At 42.6% G+C, this 20,000-nt stretch overlaps 3 protein-coding genes and 1 long non-coding RNA gene across 6 annotated transcripts in view; 2 read left to right on the top strand and 2 right to left on the bottom strand.

Moving 5' to 3' along the window:
* The window catches only part of LOC132956339 (tetraspanin-8-like), a 15,006-nt gene extending 9,925 nt beyond the window's left edge, over positions 1-5,081 (bottom strand). The window contains exons 1-5 of the mRNA XM_061029719.1: positions 4,918-5,081; positions 1,063-1,125; positions 862-981; positions 716-790; positions 553-648 (exon numbers count right to left, since the gene is read on the bottom strand). Of these exons, the coding sequence (XP_060885702.1) occupies positions 553-648; positions 716-790; positions 862-981; positions 1,063-1,125; positions 4,918-4,974 (411 nt within the window). The 5' untranslated portion in view covers positions 4,975-5,081. The remainder of the gene's footprint in view (positions 1-552; positions 649-715; positions 791-861; positions 982-1,062; positions 1,126-4,917) is intronic.
* A 572-nt stretch (positions 5,082-5,653) lies between these two features.
* Positions 5,654-12,652, top strand: LOC132956338 (zinc-binding protein A33-like). 2 transcript variants are annotated; one of them, XM_061029718.1, is made up of 4 exons: positions 5,654-5,834; positions 8,668-8,780; positions 9,893-10,181; positions 10,472-12,652. In XM_061029718.1, exons 3-4 carry the CDS (start codon positions 9,902-9,904, stop codon positions 11,545-11,547), a joined length of 1,356 nt encoding a protein of 451 aa, XP_060885701.1. In that variant the 5' UTR covers positions 5,654-5,834; positions 8,668-8,780; positions 9,893-9,901; the 3' UTR covers positions 11,548-12,652. The 2 variants fall into 2 exon arrangements, with proteins under 2 accessions (XP_060885701.1, XP_060885700.1); XM_061029717.1 differs by lacking the exon at positions 5,654-5,834 and adding an exon at positions 7,751-8,044.
* Positions 12,653-13,030: 378 nt separating this feature from the next.
* On the top strand, positions 13,031-13,698 carry LOC132956340 (uncharacterized). The gene is made up of 2 exons (XR_009666009.1): positions 13,031-13,323; positions 13,430-13,698. It is a non-coding gene; the product is annotated as an uncharacterized LOC132956340 (long non-coding RNA).
* Positions 13,699-15,698: 2,000 nt separating this feature from the next.
* The window catches only part of LOC132956209 (F-box only protein 15-like), a 10,842-nt gene continuing 6,540 nt past the window's right edge, over positions 15,699-20,000 (bottom strand). Inside the window, exons 5-10 of one of the 2 annotated variants that reach the window (XM_061029510.1) lie at positions 19,383-19,583; positions 19,185-19,308; positions 18,899-18,981; positions 17,682-17,827; positions 16,834-16,958; positions 15,699-16,152 (exon numbers count right to left, since the gene is read on the bottom strand). In XM_061029510.1, coding sequence (XP_060885493.1) covers positions 15,886-16,152; positions 16,834-16,958; positions 17,682-17,827; positions 18,899-18,981; positions 19,185-19,308; positions 19,383-19,583 — 946 coding nt within the window. In that variant the 3' untranslated portion in view covers positions 15,699-15,885. The remainder of the gene's footprint in view (positions 16,153-16,833; positions 16,959-17,681; positions 17,828-18,898; positions 18,982-19,184; positions 19,309-19,382; positions 19,584-20,000) is intronic. The other variant, XM_061029511.1, reaches the window with a different exon arrangement.

Genomic DNA, 20,000 nt, shown 5'->3' with positions numbered 1-20,000 from the left:
TGTCTCTCTGTGTCTCTCTGTGTGTGTCTCTCTGTGTGTGTCTCTCTGTGTCTCTCTGTGTGTGTCTCTCTGTGTCTCTCTGTGTCTCTCTGTGTGTGTCTCTCTGTGTCTCTCTGTGTGTGTCTCTCTGTGTGTCTCTCTGTGTCTCTCTGTGTGTGTCTCTCTGTGTCTCTCTGTGTGTGTCTCTCTGTGTGTGTCTCTCTGTGTCTCTCTGTGTCTCTCTGTGTGTGTCTCTCTGTGTGTGTCTCTCTGTGTCTCTCTGTGTGTGTCTCTGTGTGTGTGTCTCTCTGTGTCTCTCTGTGTGTGTCTCTCTGTGTCTCTCTGTGTCTCTCTGTGTCTCTCTGTGTGTGTCTCTCTGTGTCTCTCTGTGTCTCTCTGTGTGTGTCTCTCTGTGTCTCTCTGTGTGTGTCTCTCTGTGTCTCTCTGTGTGTGTCTCTCTGTGTCTCTCTGTGTCTCTCTGTGTGTGTCTCTCTGTGTCTCTCTGTGTGTGTCTCTCTGTGTCTCTCTGTGTGTGTCTCTCTGTGTCTCTCTGTGTCTCTCTGTGTGTGTTACCTCTCGCTGTAGTTTCTCCAGGTCATTCCTCACGTTCTCAGGTTGCCCTGACAGCGGTTTGAGTTTCTCCAGACGCTCCTTCATCCAGTCCTTCACCTGAACGTTCAAACACACAGTCAGTCTCCCATAGCAACCTGACATGATGATGTCACACCGAGCTCACCTTGTCCTCCCCCACGGCGCCCAGGATACCCGCCGCCAGCAGGAGAATGAAGATGATGAGGAGGCTGATGAAGAACTGAGGGGACAGACGGAGGATTAAAGTTAACCCCGCCCCTAAACTTCTGAAGGCGGGTTAGCGTCACTCACCAGCAGTAGCATGCAGCGGTTCTCTCGGATCGCTCCGCAGCAGCCGAGGAAGCCGAGAATCATGACGATGACTCCGATGGCGATCATCAGGTCGATGCCGGGAATGGATTCATTAGTGATCTGAAGACGGGGCGAGCGAGGGAGAGATAGTTAACATGTGTTTCTCTGGGTTGTGAACGAGTGAATGAACACGAGTCTCACCTGGTTTCCATCTTTGTTCACTTTCAGGTAGATGAAGACGGCGAGGATGATGCAGCCGCTGATCTGCAGACAAACAGAAGATACAGTCAGGTAATGATGAGACTCTGGCGCCATCTGGTGGTCGTGTTGAACTTCTTTCACTTCTCTTTCTGACTCACAAACACAGAAACATCGACCCTCCAACACGCTCTCCTTTTATTTGACTTTAGACGTTTAACCCCGTCAGCTGAAGCCCCGCCCCCTGGAGCCTCTCGCCTGCAGGTCCGTGAAGCCCCGCCCCCTGGAGCCTCTCGCCTGCAGGTCCGTGAAGCCCCGCCCCCTGGAGCCTCTCGCCGGCAGGTCCGTGAAGCCCCGCCCCCTGGAGCTTGCGTCTGATTTTGTTGACTAAAATATTTTCTATCTAAAATGATGAATCAGTGACTAATTGACTGAATTAAATCAATAACAAATGAATGATATCTGAGTAAATATAAGATATTTTCATCAGGAGACTAAATTAGATGAACACTGCCTACACCACCTTTACATGTGAAACTCTGGAGGTTAGATCGTTTAATGACAAACACAAAGCGTGCTGGTAGAAACATGAGACGTCATTAAAGATGGCGTTTGAATCCTGAAGGTTTCACTGCAGAATAAACAGGAAGTCTCCTCTCATTGGCTCTCCTCTGTTTTCTACTTTCTGAACGGTCACTTTGTTCTTTTTTTTTTTTTTAGCTTTGACCTGTCGAGGTCCTCACGCGGCGTCAGCTGAGCAGAAACCTTTCAGTGACTGGACATGAGGATTGTTAGAGGAGAGGTGTTGAACCTGCTTCATCACAACACAGAGACACAAAGCTGCTGGCTTTATTAACAGAGAGAGACGCGTCACACCAGAGGAAACATTAACCACACGAGTCATTCAATAACGAGAGGAGCAGATTTATAATCAGAGGTCACCCACTCACATCCAGGAGAGAACAGACTGTCAAACTGCTGCCAAACTTTAGACTACACACTTCAATAAATCATCTTCAACTGTTAAAGGAGCAATCCCCCCCCCCCCCTCACACAGGTCACCATGTGGTGGTCTCTCCCCCCCCTCCTCACACAGGTCACCATGTGGTGGTCCCCCCCCCTCCTCACACAGGTCACCATGTGGTGGTCTCCCCCCCCCCTCCTCACACAGGTCACCATGTGGTGGTCTCCCCCCCCTCCTCACACAGGTCACCATGTGGTGGTCCCCCCCCCCCCCCCTCCTCACACAGGTCACCATGTGGTGGTCCCCCCCCCTCCTCACACAGGTCACCATGTGGTGGTCTCCCCCCCCCTCCTCACACAGGTCACCATGTGGTGGACTCTGAAGCTTCAGTGTTTATCCAGCTCTGCATGGGTCTGTAAACCTTTCTGTGTTCTAACCTCTCTCCATTTTTCAAAAGCATCTCCAATATTGATCCTAGTTTGAGCACGTTTCTGCTCGTGGAGCTTATTAGAAACATGCAGAGGCTTTTTAGGTCGGGTACAATCACTTCTATCTGAACCACTTCTCTTGACCCGCTTCCATCGCTGCAACACCTGTTGGCCTGATAACTGCTCTCATATCTGACAAACCGAGGGGCGTCCAAAACGGCCGTGTGGGGGGGGGGGGGTCTTAAAAGCACCTACCTTCTCTGGTCCAAACAAATCCAGAGCATTCAGGAGCAGAATCTAAAGTTAGAAGGAGGACATACTGGCTGCTGCATTGTTGTCAGAGAAGCCAGCACTTCAACATGTTTCCTTAATGATCAGATAGTAAGATACCTTTATCATCTCACTCTCTACACAGCTCACTGATTGGTCCTTTAAGATAATGCATTAAGGCAGTTATAGTTACTGCCCACCTGTGATTTGATGAAGATGTTTTCTTTCTGTTTGCATCGTCTATTTCCTCTGCAGAAAGGGGTCCCTGAACGCAGCATCTATAATTCATGCAGTATATGAGCACTCTGCTTTCTGCTCACAGGCGTTAATGCACAGAGACACCGCTGGAACCAGCTGGTTATTTCTCTTCCTGCGTGTTTGGGGGGAGCGTTCAGCCACAGAAACCACAAAGATACCAGGAGGTACAAGTCAACAAATCTCTTCACATATGTGACTCCTACTCTTGAGTCTTGTCTGGAGAGTTCATGATGGGCACATTATTTAGGAAACTAGAATCAACACTTTGCAGTACAAAGCTCCAGCAGATCCACAAAACAACAACAAACAAGCTCTACAGTAAATAAAACCTCAACCCGCCCTCTGCATCATCAACAGAAGACAAACACATCATGTCCACCCGGTCCGCTGAGTGCTTACAATCAAGTTAACATCGATTTGACTTCATTTCTGGGAACACAGAGGACTGAAATAAAGCATCAGGACGACAGAGCTGAAGGTGAAGCCTCAGACATTCAAGAGATCAGAGAGGAGAAGGTTTCAAATGTGGATCAAATTTATTTTCCTCCAAATCAAAACGCTCTTACCGAAGAGCTTCACCTTCTTAAAGTCACTACTCTATGAGAGGTGACGTACAGAAGGAGCCGGTCAACACCTGAAGCCATCTGTGGACAGCAGCTGACATGTCCTGGTTTGGATCAGTCCCTGTCCCGGTGTTGATCAGTCCCTGTCCCGGTGTTGATCAGTCCCTGTCCCGGTGTTGATCAGTCCCTGTCCCGGTTTTGATCAGTCCCTGTCCCGGTCTTGATCAGTCCCGGTTTTGATCAGTCCCTGTCCCGGTCTTGATCAGTCCCGGTCTTGATCAGTCCCGGTTTGGATCAGTCCCTGTCCCGGTTTTGATAAGTCCCTGTCCCGGTTTGGATCAGTCCCTGTCCCGGCTTCAACCAACCAAAACACTCCACCATGCTAACATCACTGATCTGAATGTGTCAATCTGTTCTAACCAAGAGAACGCACCACGAGTCAAAGCTCAACACTGATTGGTCGGTTCATGTGTCAATCAATCTCAGGCTCGCCGCTGTTACTAACTATGGTCACGCTAGCTTAATGTAGTTCATGAAATTGCGCTATGAGAGTCAATTAGCCTCCAGTACCACACATTGTGTGAAACCTTCCAGGTGAGTTAAACTTTCAGTCACTTCCTGTAGCCTAGCTTAGCATTAAAGTTTGATGGTGACTGTTTGCCGACTCAACCAAAACTGAAAACATTTAAAATCCTGGGACAGATTCAGAGTCGTGGGGTCGATGAAAACCTGCACATCCCGTTGGATTACCCGCTCTTCAGTTTGTACCACGCCTTAACCTTTTCATAACAAAGAGAACGTGTGGATCTGTGCAAACCTTCAACGAGGACAGTCAGGTTTGTGTTGAGCAAGAAAGTTTAGATTAACCACGATGAAAGACGAGTGCGGAGCTGAAGGAGTTTGAAAGTCAGAACTGAAGGCAGGAAACACAGACGAGTGCTGATGCGAGCGGCTGGGCGCAAAGCCACGCCCTGAAACTGAACTCATGTTTATGAAGGGAGAGGCAACAAAGAGCCGGCACAACCTGTTCTCCAGAGTCTGCAGGTTATAACACACCTGCTGGAATACAGATAGTGATGCAAAGAATAAGAAACACATCAAAACACAAGATGCTGCTTTACAGAAAAACTAAAGTTAAAAATGTCACTTTTTGAATTTAAATCTTCACGTCTGAGAGACAAAAGCATCAACTCAACCGGAGAGAAAGGAACGCACTGAAACAAACGAGGCGGCTTCAAACACAAACTAAAAACAGAAAGATATTTAGGATATAAGTATAATCTCTGTGGATAACATAAACATGTCTGTCATATTAACATCTCACCTGTGAAGTACAGAAGTAAAACACAAGTGATGGTTTAAAACGCAGACTTACCCAGAACAGGAGGTTGAAGATGAACAGAAGATATTTGACCCATTTATTGACAGCCATTTCTTTAATTTGTCTTTTCCTCCTCAGGAACGTCTCGCTCTCGACCGGCTTCCCTCGACAGATTCAGACTTCCCAACGAGCGACGGCAGACACACACACACACACACACACACACACACACACACACACACCCTCAGGCCAGTTAACCATCCTGCTCTACCTGTTTCCTCTCACTGGGGGTGCGTCCCTTTTAGCTTCCCTCCTTTCCTTCCTCTCCTGCATCCTTCTCTTTTTCCCTGCACCTGCTGCACTTCTTCTTGTTTCCCCCTTCTTCCCCTTTTTGAGTAAATAAATAATTCAAGCAGCCTTTGAGCGTCGAAACCAAAGGAGTTCTCCTCAGGGGAAACTTTTACTGACGTTTCATATTCGCTCCTCGTGCCTTGTGACCACCTCATTTGTTTTATGAAGTTGAAAAGTACCCGACCCTGGAGAGACGGGTGGCAGCTTGGTTTTATATACCTGGAAAATCTCCCAGTTTGTGTTCAAGATGTTTTTAATGTTAATTTAATAATCGATGTAGTGTTTGTTGTTTTTATCTTTAAATAAAATGTTTTATTATTGTATGAATCATAACAGAAGGTAAATATGGTTGTAGTTTAATTATGGGGTCAGTGATTTTAAATCAACTCTTCATACTGAACATTTCTTCATGAAACATTTCAGTGAAACAGCTCACATGAATATAATTCAATACTACCATCTAGTGGCAGCTGAAGGAAACTACAGCCACCAGCCTCCACTTCTCCAGTCCCCTCCCTTTTCCCTCCTCATCTGTCAGCCAACAGTTACAGCTTTGCAGAGATAAGACGCTACACGAGGGCAGCGTTCTTTGTTTCTACACCGCGTCACTTTCTGAGCAGGTAAGTCACATTTTCACTTTCATGTTCGGAGCGACGCTGCTTTTGGTTTAGGACTTGTTAGTGGATCACTAACTGAACTTGTGCAGCTGGTGTTTGAATGTTTTTTCTGTGTTTACATATGACTCACACTTCTGATTGTGAAGGTCAAGCCCGTTCTGTTTATAGAACAATCTTAAAACTAAAGTTAAATTATTAAAGACATTTAGCTTCTCCAGACAGAAGAAGTGTCATTATAGTGGGAAAGTAGATTTACTAAGTTATTCACCCGTTTAACCACACATCTGGATTATTGCAATGCAGTCCTGTCCTAGGAACCTTAAAATTAGAATTACAAAAACTCCTTTTTTGGGCGACCGGTGTAAAGTTGTTAAAAGTGTGTCTTATAAAATGATTTTTACAGAAACTTAAGGTCATGGAGAAAAGATGAGTTTATTATTTAAAGGCCTTTGTTAAGAGCGGTCAGTAAGACAGCGCGCACTCTGACTTTGATCACGATGAGCCATTTATTTAGAGCAGCATTCCTTAACTCTAACTTCAGACAAAAAGACTCAGAAACATAAAGTTCATAGCGGTGCGGTGGAAAAAGTGTTTGCCCTTCATCTCTCACATCCAGTCTCCACACCTGAGATTATATTTCAAATATATAAACATGAAAATGAATATGAGTAAACATACAAAATGGCTTCAACAGCCTTAAACGAGTAAGACTGACTGCTTTGAACAGGAAGGAAGGGAACGATAGGAAAGGAAACTGCAGCCTACGAGTGTCTATCACATTCTGGACAAACAACCAGCAAACTTGTGAGGCCCAAATGGGAACATCCCAGTGTTGAGGAAATATGAAGAAACTTGACTTCATACAAGAAAGATTCAGAGTCTTACCAAGCCAGTTCTGTCAGACCGTCCCATAGGCTTCGTATTTATCCTTAAAGATGATGCTAAAGTCGAGCGCATGTTACCCTTCCGACTCTACCTAAATCTTGAACGGAACATTTCAGATAATGTCGAGCAGACACCAAGTCTGCCAAACAATCCAGATCTGAGGGGAGACACGAAGTGACCATGGTTGGCCTCGTCACGGCTAACCCTATCCGCTGTGACCCGTTTCAGGGAATAAGCTAAATGTCATCTACAGAGATTCAGATATGACATCACACATAGCTGGGGCACACACAGTTTCTTCCTCTGCTTCCATGAATGGTTTTCTGGGAACCAACCAAATCCACTGAACAGCCTCAGTGGGTCATCAGCATGCTAGTGATGAAGGATGATTCACATCAGAGTCGTTAGCTGAGTCACTGGTCGAGTTTCGGCTAGAGTCGTTAAGACCCCCAGTCGTCTGTGGATCCAAGGTGGGCCTGGGGCTTCAGTTGTTTTGGGAGAGAAATCAAAAACAGCATCGTAGGCTGGTGAAAGATGGTGTCTCAGACCACCACCTCGGTTAAGGGATGGTTATTCAACCTTAACATACATGGCTTCTTGAACCCCCCTCTCAAACAAACGGTCTTCCTTGGCCAGGAAGTGCAATTTGTCATCCTCAAAGGAGTGTCCTTTGTCCTGTAGATGTGAATGGACCCCAGAATCCTGTCCTGAAGAGACCGTGTGGAAATGTTGGCTGGGTATCAACAACAGAATTCCAAGAGCGGAGACCCAAAGATGGGATTTCTTTAGAAGAGCTAAAACTGTGGGAACATGTTCAAAATCTGGATGTTGTGTGCAGAAAGATTGTGTGTTGTAAAGGCAACATTTACACAGAAGGACATTCCTAAGGATACAGAGACCCTGGAAGTCGAGGCCCTTAAAGTGTGTCATTTTGAGTAATCTTTGGCTGTAATTATAATCATATATGTGTCTTTAAGAGACTGAAGACAGAGGAAGAGGGGGGGTTAAGGATAGACAGCGTGCGTCTGCGTGGCAGATGGAGTGGGCGGGGAAAGTGATGCGTTTGAATTCAGCTGTGAGAGAGAATGTGGGTCTAGAAGAGTCAGGGGGTAACTTCCTGATCTCAGAGCAGTGAAACGATTTCTTCCTTTCTTCATCTGCTGTTTTTGGAATGGATATTGATTTTGGAGACTTTGAATGATTTTCTGTGGATGGAAAAGAAGTCTGCAGCTTCCCTCCTTTGTTGTGAAAGTAGTTGTTTGCGTCTCTGGAGCTGGATTTTTACGACGACTTTCCAAGCTCTGCTGGTGGTCTTCAACCCAAGTTTGGTAAACATGGCTTTTTATAATGTTGACTGTCTATGTGGGTGGTTTCAGCTGTGTTTATAAATGCTTTATTGGGGTGGTTGTTGTGAAAAAAGCTGCATGGTGAAGGGGTAATTTATTTCTCTCTTTAGTCTTGACTTAATTTTCTATGGGGTTTTTTCCACTGCATACTAGTTTGATTAATTTACTACTACACCTCTTCAAGGCTTTTTGTAAAACCTGGTCGAAGGGTGTAGCATGGAAAGAAGAATCTATAAAATCTTGGAGCTGATCTGGCTCATAATTCTCGAGTCATCAGCTGCAAAATGCTCTGATGCTTTTGTTCCAGCTTGTCTTGATCTAAATCTCATTGCTGATTGCTTCAGAGACTGTTGCACACTTCCTGTTAACAATCTTGTTGCTAAGTACACTGAATGCATGTTTTAACTGCAACACAGCTTGTGTTTTTGATTGTTTCCTCATTATTTCAGCCTGCCTAAAGAAGTTTTGTAGGTCAAACATCCTGAAGTCATTTGTACCTGCAGAGTGATATATATCATTTCTATAACCTTTCATGCATTTCTCGATAAGTATAAAGCTTCAATTGCATTGGTCAGTCTTGTGATGTCATTCTTCCTGTTTTTTAGGATTCAAGGGGAAGGCCTGGGGATTCATCTGACACTGGTGGCTTCCTGGGAAGTATTACTGTCAGTCAGAAGAAAACAAAGTATCTGTGGCTTAATCTGCACAACTTTAAAAGGTAAGATGTCACACAGGGAACAGGATAAGTGAGCTTTTGTAACACATTCTTCGTTCCCATTCAAAAACTAGTCTGGTTTTACAATGTAAGGTGTTCTAGTGAGATGGGACTTGTCAGAACTGGCCTGAGAATCCTTTGAAAGAGTCAGAGACAATGTCACGATGTGCAAGGGTTTGTAACTTTAAAGGGGGAGTTGAATCTGCTCTTCGTTGCTGCCTCCTTGTGTGTGAAAATCTTTTTCAAAGTCAAAGTCAAAGTCAACTTTATTGTCAATTTCAAAATATGGCAGACATACAGTGGAATCGAAATTGCGTTTGTCTCCGTCCCGCGGTGCAATACAACCAAAATGAGGGAAAAAGATAAAATAAAATGAGGTAAAATAAGATAAATAATATTTACAGTAATAAATTCTAAATTGTGCAAAATGGTAAATAAAATAAATAAAATACAATTTCAAGAAAAAGTAAACTTGTGCAATGTGCATTAAACTGAGTGTACTTTTGAATAGTTAGCTTCAGAGTTATTATTCCAGAGTTCTTGGTGGCAAACGGGAGGGGGTTTCAACGTCCAGTGTTCGTGGGGGCAGAGGGGGGGGGAGGAAGAGAGGGGAGAGAGTTAGTTCCTGACAGCTTGGTGGAAGAAGCTGTTTCCCAGTCTGGTGGAGCCGGCCCGCAGGCTGCGGTACCGTCTCCCCGATGGCAGGAGGCTGAAGAGGCTGTGTGAGGGGTGGGTGGGGTCACGCACAATGCTGGTTGCTTTGCGGGTGAGGCGGGTACCGTAGAGGTCCAGAAGAGAGGGGAGTGGGACACCGATAATCCGTTCAGCAGCCTTCACTGTGCACTGCAGGGCCTTGCGGTTGGCAGCAGTGCAGAAACTTATGAAACTTAATGTTCCTAATGCTAAGCTAGATGCTTGTTTGGGAGGTCAGTGTTTAATTATATTTGGCTCCTGCTTTGTAGAAATTTGTTACTTGGGTCAAAGAATCCCCAACATGAACATCCTCACAGATTCACTTGACCTTAAAAAGCAAAGCAGAGTTTTGGCTGGTGAAGTGGCATGAGATGGAATAAATCATTCAATGTCCCACTAAATTGTTTACATTTCTTTTTCAGGGAGTCCCGATGGCAAAGCTGAGAGAGGAGCTTTTGAAAATCCTTCAGGACTTGAAAGAGGAGGACTTTGAGCATTTCAAATGGTTTCTGAAGCTGGATAATAACGTGAAGGGCTTTTCAGGAATTCCTGTCGCTCGGTTGGAAAAGGCGGAAAGACGGGATACTGTAGATCTGTTGGCGCAGACATATAAGGATCCTGGAGCTCAGATGTTAACCAAGGCGGTTTTAGAGAAGATCAGCAGGAATGATCTGGTGGAGCGTTTGGAAAGCTCCAGCCCGGAAACAAAAGGTAAGTTATGTGATGTAAACACCTGTGAGGCGTTTTAAATAAACCTCCCAAGCTGATCCGTTGCCAAAAATCAACTATATGATGAATAAATACATATAAAACCAATACTTAGCTGAATAGGAGTACCCTGACTTGGTTCTGGCAGATTACCAACAATTTATACGTTAGATTAGGCTAAAAAATATGAATCAGACTCCATAGTTAGAGCGGCATTTAGCACATTGAATAATAAAATCGCACAGGGAGCTTTATGTAAGACTAACCAGATGTTTGTCTTCTGTTTGTTTTAGACCTCAAGAACCACGAGTGTGTTGCTCTGAAAGGCGAACTTGAAAAGAAGAAAGCCGAGCTGGGGGCTAAAATCGAGCTGATGATCCAGGAGAGGGAGACGAAGATCGAGGAGATCAAACTCTCAGCAGAGCTCAGTGGCAAATCTGCAGACAGACAAATCACAGACAGCGAGCAGGCTTTCGCTGTGTTGCTGCAGACTTTGAAGGAGAGTCTGGATAATCTCATTAAATCCATTAATGAGAAGCGGAAAACAACACAGAAAGAGGCCGAGGAATTCATACTAGAGCTGGAGCAAGAACTCTCAGAACTCAGAAAGAGAAGCGCTGAGGTAGAGAAACTCTCAACCACCAAAGACCATCTTAACTTTGTCCACAGCTTTGCCTCCAACACTAAGAACTGGACAGAATTCAGCATCACTCCCCCGTCATATGGAGGAAGTGTGGGGATCACTGTGGCCCAGCTCGAGGAAATGCTCAGAAAACAGAAGGACGCATTTATTGCAAAGGGGAAGCTGAACAGGGTCCAGCAGTTTGCAAAAGATGTGTCTCTAGATCCTAACACAGCTCATCCCAACCTCGTTCTGTCTGACAATGGGAAGCAAGTGTACTGTGGTGACGTAAAACAAAACCCGCCGGACGGCTCAAAAAGATTTCTTTCTGTCAGCAATGTTTTGGGAAAGCAGAGTTTCTCTTCAGGAAGATTTTATTACGAGGTTCAGGTCAAAGGGAAGACTTCTTGGGATCTAGGTGTCGTCAAAGAGTCGATCGACAGGAAGGGATCAATCACCGCAAGCCCCGAGAATGGCTACTGGACTATATGTTTTAGAAATGGACAGAATTACCGATCTTCTGGAATCCATCTCTGTGTGAAATCCAAAGTGAAGAAGGTTGGCGTGTTTGTGGATTATGGGAAGGGCTCGGTCTCCTTTTTTGACGTAGATTCAGCAGACATTATCCACACCTTTACTGGATGTTCTTTCACTGAAAAGCTCTACCCATTCTTCAGTCCTGGTCTTTATCTTTGTGGTATAAACTCTGCCCCTCTTGTCATTTCTCCTATAAATCACACTGATTAGATCATCCACCGACTGATGGTTCTGCAATTTACAAGGCTTGCCTATTTCATCCTTATCAGTCATAAATGGTTGTAAATAGTGAGCATGTATGTTACATTTTGACTGTATGATATTGAGTTTCCAGGTTTCCAGGTTAGCACAAGTAAACTGGGTCAAAAGTTATTGATAATTCCCAAATCCACATACTCTGTGCCCGTTTGCACTGTTGGTTCTGAAACAAATAAAAATGTGGATGTTTCCTTTCTTTGTCTGCTCCATACTTCATTTGTACGTTGTGATGTGTTGCTCCTGAAAGGTGCTATATAAATGAAGTTATTCATTTTGGGCTCTAGGTAATTGTGATCAAACATTGCAGTGTTTTTGGAAGATAAATCCTTTCAGAAAATGACCATTAGATGTAATCCTACACAAAACTAAAGAGATTTTCAGGAATTCTATTTTGGCTGATGACGACACCAGATCACTGACTTTCTCTTTGTCGATTCCATGATATGACCTACAACCTTCACTATAAAGAAACTGTCACCAAGCATTCAGGCTGGATGATAAGGATGGTGACATTTTATTTCTTCATACGTACTGCGTTGATAAATGTAAAGTACAGTTCAATACAGCACTTATGGGACATAATGGTACGAGATATGTTAAGCACAGTCCATTCCTGGAAATAACTTTTGGGGGGTTAAAGTTCAGCTGAGGGCAAAATGTTAGATAATAAAAGGTAAATACATCAAACCAGGAAGGTCGTATTTGCTGTGTGAAGCCTTGCAAGTCAAACAGTTTTCTAAGATACTGCATTTAACTAAAATATTTCAAGGGATTTTAGTATTCTATTTTGGCTTGCAATGAGACCGGATCCCTGACTTTTCCTCTGCTGATACCGTGGAATGACCTACCACCTTTAATGGAAACATACTGTGTGACATATTGTTCTGTCTCTATCTGCCCAGCAACTCTTTTTGAAACCAGAGTCAGGATATGAAGTTCCAGTAAACAGCATGTTCTAACCACACGTCACATGTGCATCAGGAGTAGTTGCACGTACGACCCTTGTATAACCCTGGTGTCTAACCACATGCTAATAAAATGCTATAGCTAGACTGAACTATGTAAGTTGGCCTCTGACTATTCTGTATTCTGTACTGCAAGACACTGACTTACCCCACATTCTAGCAGTGTGATGATAAGAAAAGGAAGATATAAACTGGTACTACACATCTCTGTGGGCATTATCAACTGGCATAAACCCAACCATCACTATGGGAAAGGGCTAGCCATTCATTTCAAGTTTTAAAAAAGGGGAAAAGGCTTTCTGACAACTGAGAGGCCAGGAACCTTAAGACATGGATTTGACTGGACTTTAATAAAAAGTAACACAAGCTACAAAAAGCTGGAACAGCTACCCTGATGGAAACGGGAATATTGATATTTTCAAATTCCACATTTTGTAGAACCTGTTTAATATAGAATTTGTACCTGTTTTTCCATGATTACGTGCCAGTTTCTTTTTCGACTTGACAATAGCAGTCATAAATGTTTTATTACAATAATAAAATACAGACAGTTTAGATAACATGTCAAACATTAACAGGTCGAATAAGGAAACTTGAACAAAGCTGTGACAGAAGACAGTTGGAAAGAGTCAGAGAAAAGAGAAGACAGCCTCCACATCAGTACTTTCAGAAACTAAAGGAAGTAGCTGAATGAGCACGCAGTAGAGTTTAAAATAGATTTGCCGTGGTCTGAGTAACACAACAGAACATTCAGTGTTTGCAGGTGAGTCATTGTGGTTTAATTTATAATACAGCTACAGGAACATGTATCAAAGTAAGATAGAGTAAGGAGAATTAACCCAACCTCCAATGACATTATCTGTTTTCAGCAAGGAGTTATTATGGCTAAACTTGAAGAGGAGCTCTTTAAAACTCTACAAGATTTAAAAGAAGAATTCAAGGAGTTCAAGTGGTTCTTGAATAAAGTTGACAACGGAGAGGGCTTGTCAGGCATCGCAGCGGCTAAGCTGGAAAATGCAGGAAGGCACAACACAGTGGATCTAATGGTAGAGAAGTATCAGGGTCCTGAAGCCCTGAAGGTATGAGGGTTTTAAAAAAGATCAGCAGGAATGATCTGATGCAGCACTTGCAAGCCTTATGCTTGAGACAAAAAGGGTAAAGGATTGGATGGTAATGGTGTACAGTAAGATTTTATGATTTATGAAATGCTGTGGGATTGCTTTAAATAAAAGTCTGATTATTTGGTAATGGTTATGGACTTATTTGTAGCTCGCAGGCCCAGAAACAGAAACTTAACCAACCACCACTCAGATTTATTTATTGCTCTGGGAGCTCCCACAACTGAAATTTCAAAGCGCTTCTCACCAGCGCTAACTGTTGCTAAGCTATAAGAGTTTTTATTATGCTTTGTATGTCCTGTCCTGGCATTAGCAGCAACTCTCCACCTGAAAATCACAAGTCTCATCCCTTCTTAAATTTGATTAGTCGTGAGGGGGAAGAGACATTGAATAGTTGAGCTATTTCCAACTGAGAGGGCTGTGAGCACAGCGACAAAAAACAGCTGCCCCTGAAGGGTTTTTGATCTTTGGGTGCTGAAAATGCGTAACTGCTTTGGTTTTGTATAAACAATAGGACCTGCCAGGGCAAAAAAAAACAGCATTAGTAGCTACAGGCACTATCTAAGGTACCTGTTTTATATTTCTAAATCAACCTCTTGGAAACAGTAATAAAATGTGTACGCCATTCTAATCTTGTTAAATACTTTATAAAGCACAATAACAACAGCTATCCTGCCAAGCTTATCAGTTTGTTTGTTTGTGTTCTGTCTCCTTACACACCTCGAGACACAAACTCCACTTTAGAAACTCCAAAATCATAAAAGAACAAGGTCCACGCTGAAGTGGGTCCAGCAGTTTGCAGTTGACGTGACTCTGGATCCTGACACAGCACATCCTGCTGTCCTGTTGTCTGAGGATGGTAAAGCAGTACGTGATGGTGGTATACTGAAGAATCTCCCATACAACCAAAAAAGTCTGTCTATGTAAACTGTGGGCAGGATTTCTAAAAACTGTCCTCATGAATCCATACCCAAAGATTAGAAGTCCATGCACACAGATTAGTCAACTTTGGGAATTAATTTACAAACATTTTTTCATGTTTTCTTACTTTGTAGTTGTACCTGATTATGTGATACAGGCGCACGTGTACAGCCTCAGAATGAAGGTTTGAATACAAATTCCTGCCGACTGATTCTGTCAAATGAAAAAGTAAAAATAATGCGCTTTGCAAGAAAACTCTTCTACAGTTGTGATGATTTGTCAACAGCAGAACCGTCTCTGAAGTGAAGGTAAGAAATCCTCCTGAAGAAAAGAAACACTGACTGAGACTCTATTGTTATTACTTATCAAACTCTGGTAAACATCTGTTCATGCTCGTTTCTTCTCCTTTGTTACTTGACTTGAAAAAAAAAACAAAGTGAAAATCAGATATCCAGAATTTTATTCCTTAATGTTTTAAAATGTGATTAATGTTGTTTTATTTTCATCAATGTATTGTGATTAATTTACATTCATATTGAATTATCTTTTATGTGTTTCATGAGTTTTTTCTTTCAAATTAAATGTGTTTGTACATTTTAAAAGGCAACACGGGCTAAAATCCTCTTAATAAAAACAACAGCATCATTTTGTGATCATTCCTCTTTAACTTTTTTATTCTTGTGACTGATAAAGATTTTATACACTTTAAGAAATATTCATTTCTTAAACGAATGCACCGGCTTGTACAAAGGTTCTTTCAAAATAAAGCAAAATGAAAATGTTTTACTTTCTGAGACTTTCAGATAAGAATTTCGTTAACGCTTAAGGTCACAATATTCTCCATCAACTAGCTGCTTATTAGCATGCTAATTAGTAGCATGCTAGCTTCTTGTATTATGCTACTACTTAGCATGTGTATAAGCAGCTAGTTGATTGAGAATATTGTGAGCTTATTCAAAGTGTTAGCAAACATTTATTTGACTTTAACAGTTAGCAAAGGCAGTTAGTGTGGAATTCAAACTTGATGGCAGAATAGTGATCTTTCAGGAACAAAGCCCTCGCCGTGTTGATTTATTCTCCTGGACGACAGCGTAACACAAACACAAATGTTCTTTAACTTGAAATATGAGTGACCTCTCAGACGACCACACGATGCTTCAACAGCAGGAACTTAATAACCCTCTCTTCATTCAGACTGAAAGAACGTTCATATAATAAATCAATACAAACAGACTTGAGTTGACGCTTTAGAACTGTAGAAATCATAAACCAAACCTCCGTGGCGTTCAGTAGTCCGTGCTGAAATGCTTGTTGACTTTGGAAACAGGAACGCAGACGATGAGGCTGATGAGGAAGAACTGTTTCTGCTCCTTCAACCACACCAGCTTCATCCTCACCCGACCCTCACGTTCCCGGTGCTCCATCTCAAAGTGCTCGCCGCTGTAGTCGAAGGACAGCGTCTTCTTCGCCATCGTGGTCCAAATGGGCGAGCTGAGACACCAGAAGGGTTTTTGGAACTCGTCCAGCAGAGTCAGCGTTATGATGCAGCAGTTCTACGCAGCGCAGGAAAAGAACCATCAGAGCGGGGAAAAAGAGCGGGGTGCATCCCATTTCTTTTCCCAACTTTTCACCCTCTAACCGCAGATCAGATCACTGTGGCGTTTAACTTGTAAGGGCGCGGTCACACTGGCCATCCGTACCGTGCCCATGCACGCTTCAACCCTAAAGTCCAGTTTGTTTGACCAGTGTGACCGCTCCGTGATCACGCACGAGCACACAACGCTGACAGACTTCATTGTGGAGAAATCCAGAGTTTCATGTCTGTATCTAACATGACTCAATATAAGACACAAAGTATCTGTCACGCTCTCTGTGTTGTTCTCTGATGGGCAGACTGGACTCTCTCTCCCTCTCAGTGTTTCCAGCTCCGTGCACTGAGCTTATGAAGGTGAAATGTTTCTGTTTTGCTTAATTATAGTTTGTCATGTTCTTACAATAAAGAATAATTAAACCATAATGAACCATCTGGAACAAAAATCAGCTTTTACATTTGAAAGAAAAACTTATTGACAATTATCGATATCGACTGATATGACATTTTTTTATCGTGATAAAATGTTTCGTCTTATCGCCCAGGCCTAGTTTAAACACGTCTTTAGGTGAAAATAAAAACTCTGAGTGTTTTTGTATCAGTCAGGAAGTAGATATGTTGTGTCTCACTGCACGTGTCGTACCTCCACTGAGCCCTCCAGCTCCAGGCTCTTCCAGGGCAGTTTGATGTTTCCAGACAGCGAGCGGTGCTGAGACAGGTTGGTCCTGTTGATGACTCTCAGCTCCACGTGTCCACGGTGGATCTGAGCTGATGAACGGGACAACAACAACATTATTGACCTTCGAACCCAGCTGAGCTTTTAACCCTCATGCATCATTATGTAGTCCATGTTTCCTCTTTATCTGGCCATCATTTTGTCTGTGTTAGTGTATATGGCACACATTTTTGTAAGAAAGTCTCGTTGGGTAGGGTTACTCTTTTAAACTCATTGTGTTAGAGATTTATGCAAAAAGAAAGTAGAAAACATATCAATCTGTTCTATATTTAGAGCAGTTTTTGTAAATTGGACATTTTCGCCCTCCAATGTTCAAACAGGGAACTACATGTTAAATCTGATGCTACACAAAAACTAACAATGCATCAAAGTCAATATTTTGGATAATCTTTGACATATCCAAGACTGATTTAAAGAAAATCCCCAGCCACCAAATATTTGTTTTATGAAAAATAACTCATTTTTGTGTTTTTTTTCCCCACAAATAACAACAGTGACATCAAGTAATCAAACTGGCATTTAAAGGGTTAAATTCCTAAAAATTATTGAATGTTTGGTAGTTTTGAGCAGGGCTGAATTTGTTTATGCAGAAAAAAAGTAGAAAAAAAATATCAATCTGTTCTATTTTTATATCAGTTTTTTGGAAGTGGACATTTTTGTCCTCAGTGACTTCAGAGGGTCGTAAATGAAACTGATGCCTGAGGGTTAAACGGGTAAATCAAGTCACATAAAGTTAATATCAAGTGTCAGGTGACCTCTGCGACAGGAGAGCTGGCAGAAGTGTCCCGACATGATCTCCGTGCCGGTGTTGTGCAGAACAAAGTGCAGAGAGAAGCCGTGCAGACCAAACTCAGGGTCCGAGGGGTCCGGGGGTGGGAGGTCATCAGGCTGAGAGTACGGGCTGCAGGGAGGGACAAACAAGATGACAACCACAGAGATCTTTGTAAAGAGATGGAACCTTCAAAAACTTTCCCTTAAAAACATCTCAAATAAAAAACATGCAGTAAAAAGTAACGGAGCGGTGTCGCTCATACAGCGGTAACCGTTGTCAACAGGCTGTTGTCATGGAGACAGGACGGACGTGCAGCACTTTTCCCTAACCCACAGCCAGCGCCAGGTGGACACGGGGCCTAAACCATCGTCTCACACTCAGGTAGCTCGTGGTCAGTCTGCCTGTGATGGTTATGACATCATCACTAATATTCAAATCCAACGATTTGAGTGAACGACACCGTTGATAACGACCTTTTAAATAATTAGAAATAAATGATGAAACAGAATAAACATAAATATCTTCACAGCTGAATAAATCTTTATGAATACTCCTTTAATCTCGTCTCGGTTCTTAAAACCTGCAGTGACGTGTTTTGAACACTAGATGGAGCTCTCGTTACATCACTCTGACATCATCGGCCTTCACGCTGGTTTCACAGACGATGCTGCATAAACGACCGCAGGCCGACGTTTCTGTCGATGTTCTGAATACAAATATAAACAAACATCTGTTTCCGCTGTGCTCGGCTGTGGAAAACATAACATATACACTTAAAGACAAACGAGAATTATTTAACGATATCTGGGGCCTGTATATTCATTTTCTTCAGGATAAAGATCTGTCACATATTTTGAGCTCGGCTAGTGAAGAGTTGGCGATGTCTGTAATCGTGGTCGTTTTAGAAACTGTTCTCGGGCAGAATATTTGTGATTAACAAATCATCTATGGCGATGTTACTCCATTCGGTTATTTTTATTTAATACAGACGGTAAGAATGTTGCAACATTTTGTAATTAAAGTTTTTTTATTTTGTATTATTATATTTTACTTTCCCCCCTTATTTTATAAATGTGTTTATATGTGCATGTGTAAATCTTTATGATTCTTTTTTTCCTTAAAATGTATTTGTGTGTTTTGGAAAAATGTTTAAAACTCACAAAACAAACATCTGTTTCCGTTGGGTGGCGGTGAACTTACCAGACGGGAGATCCTAGCAGACTTTTCTCCACCAGCTGATGGAAGTGCAGACTGACCATGACGAACGCCACATTCCTCTCGCCCTGCACACACATTCAGAACGCAGACATTATATTCTCACACACGCAGGACGTCTGATGCTTCTGTGCCGTGCGTCATCTCTCTAACTCGCCGACTCTGACACAAGCATCGTGGCGCCTGACCATCGTGAACCCCCCCCCCCCCCCCCCAGGTTTGCACGTGTGTGAAAACGTCTTTAGAAGACGTCAGAGAAGTGTTCACTCACCCTCCAGACGCCGATGATGAAGTCGGGGGTCAGATGCACGAGTGTGATCAGCCGGTCTGTACCGATGAATCGACCAGACTGTGTGGTCAGGTCGAGCGTGGAGATCAGAGAGCGCCAGCTGGGCCTGATGAGGAAGAGGAGGAGGTGAAGGTTTGGAAGAGAGAGACGATTGTTAAAGAAGGAACGAGTGTCTCTTACTTCCCAGGTTTGGGCTTCTTCTGCGTGTCCTTCTTGACTCCGTACAGCTCGATGGTTCTGATGTTTTGGTATTTGGGGAAGCAGCTTCCACTCCAACGGATGATCACGGACGACTCAAAGAAGTACGCTCTGCTCTGCTCCAGCGTGCTCTTCTGTCCGTTTTGATCGCACACCGTCAGCTCCCAGCTCACATTCAGGTTCCTGGAAAAAAAACACCAAACACGGCTGAAAGAACCACATGGGATATTTATATATACATATATATATATGTGTGTATACATATACATATATATATGTATACACACACATATACATATATATGTATATGTATACATATACATATATATGTATACATATATATATGTATACATATATACATATACATATATATATGTATACACACACATATATATGTATATGTATACATATATATGTGTGTGTATACATATATATATGTATATGTATACACACATATACATATATATGTATATGTATATATATGTATACATATATATATATGTATACATATACATATATATATGTATACACACACATATGTATACATATATATATGTATACATATACATATATATATGTATATGTATATATATGTATATA

Source organism: Labrus mixtus, chromosome 22, assembly GCF_963584025.1.
Source record: "Labrus mixtus chromosome 22, fLabMix1.1, whole genome shotgun sequence".
Taxonomy (NCBI): Eukaryota; Metazoa; Chordata; class Actinopteri; order Labriformes; family Labridae; genus Labrus; species Labrus mixtus.
The sequence above is the reverse complement of the archived record's forward strand: the minus strand, read 5'-3'. Positions and strand labels throughout refer to the sequence as shown.

Excerpts from the sequence above, each read along its gene's own strand:
- LOC132956338 (XM_061029718.1), top strand. The coding sequence starts at position 9,902 with ATGGCAAAGCTGAGAGAGGAGCTTTTGAAAATCCTTCAGGACTTGAAA. Across the intron at positions 10,182-10,471 it reads CTCCAGCCCGGAAACAAAAG|ACCTCAAGAACCACGAGTGT; the intron begins GTAAGTTATGTG and ends TGTTTGTTTTAG.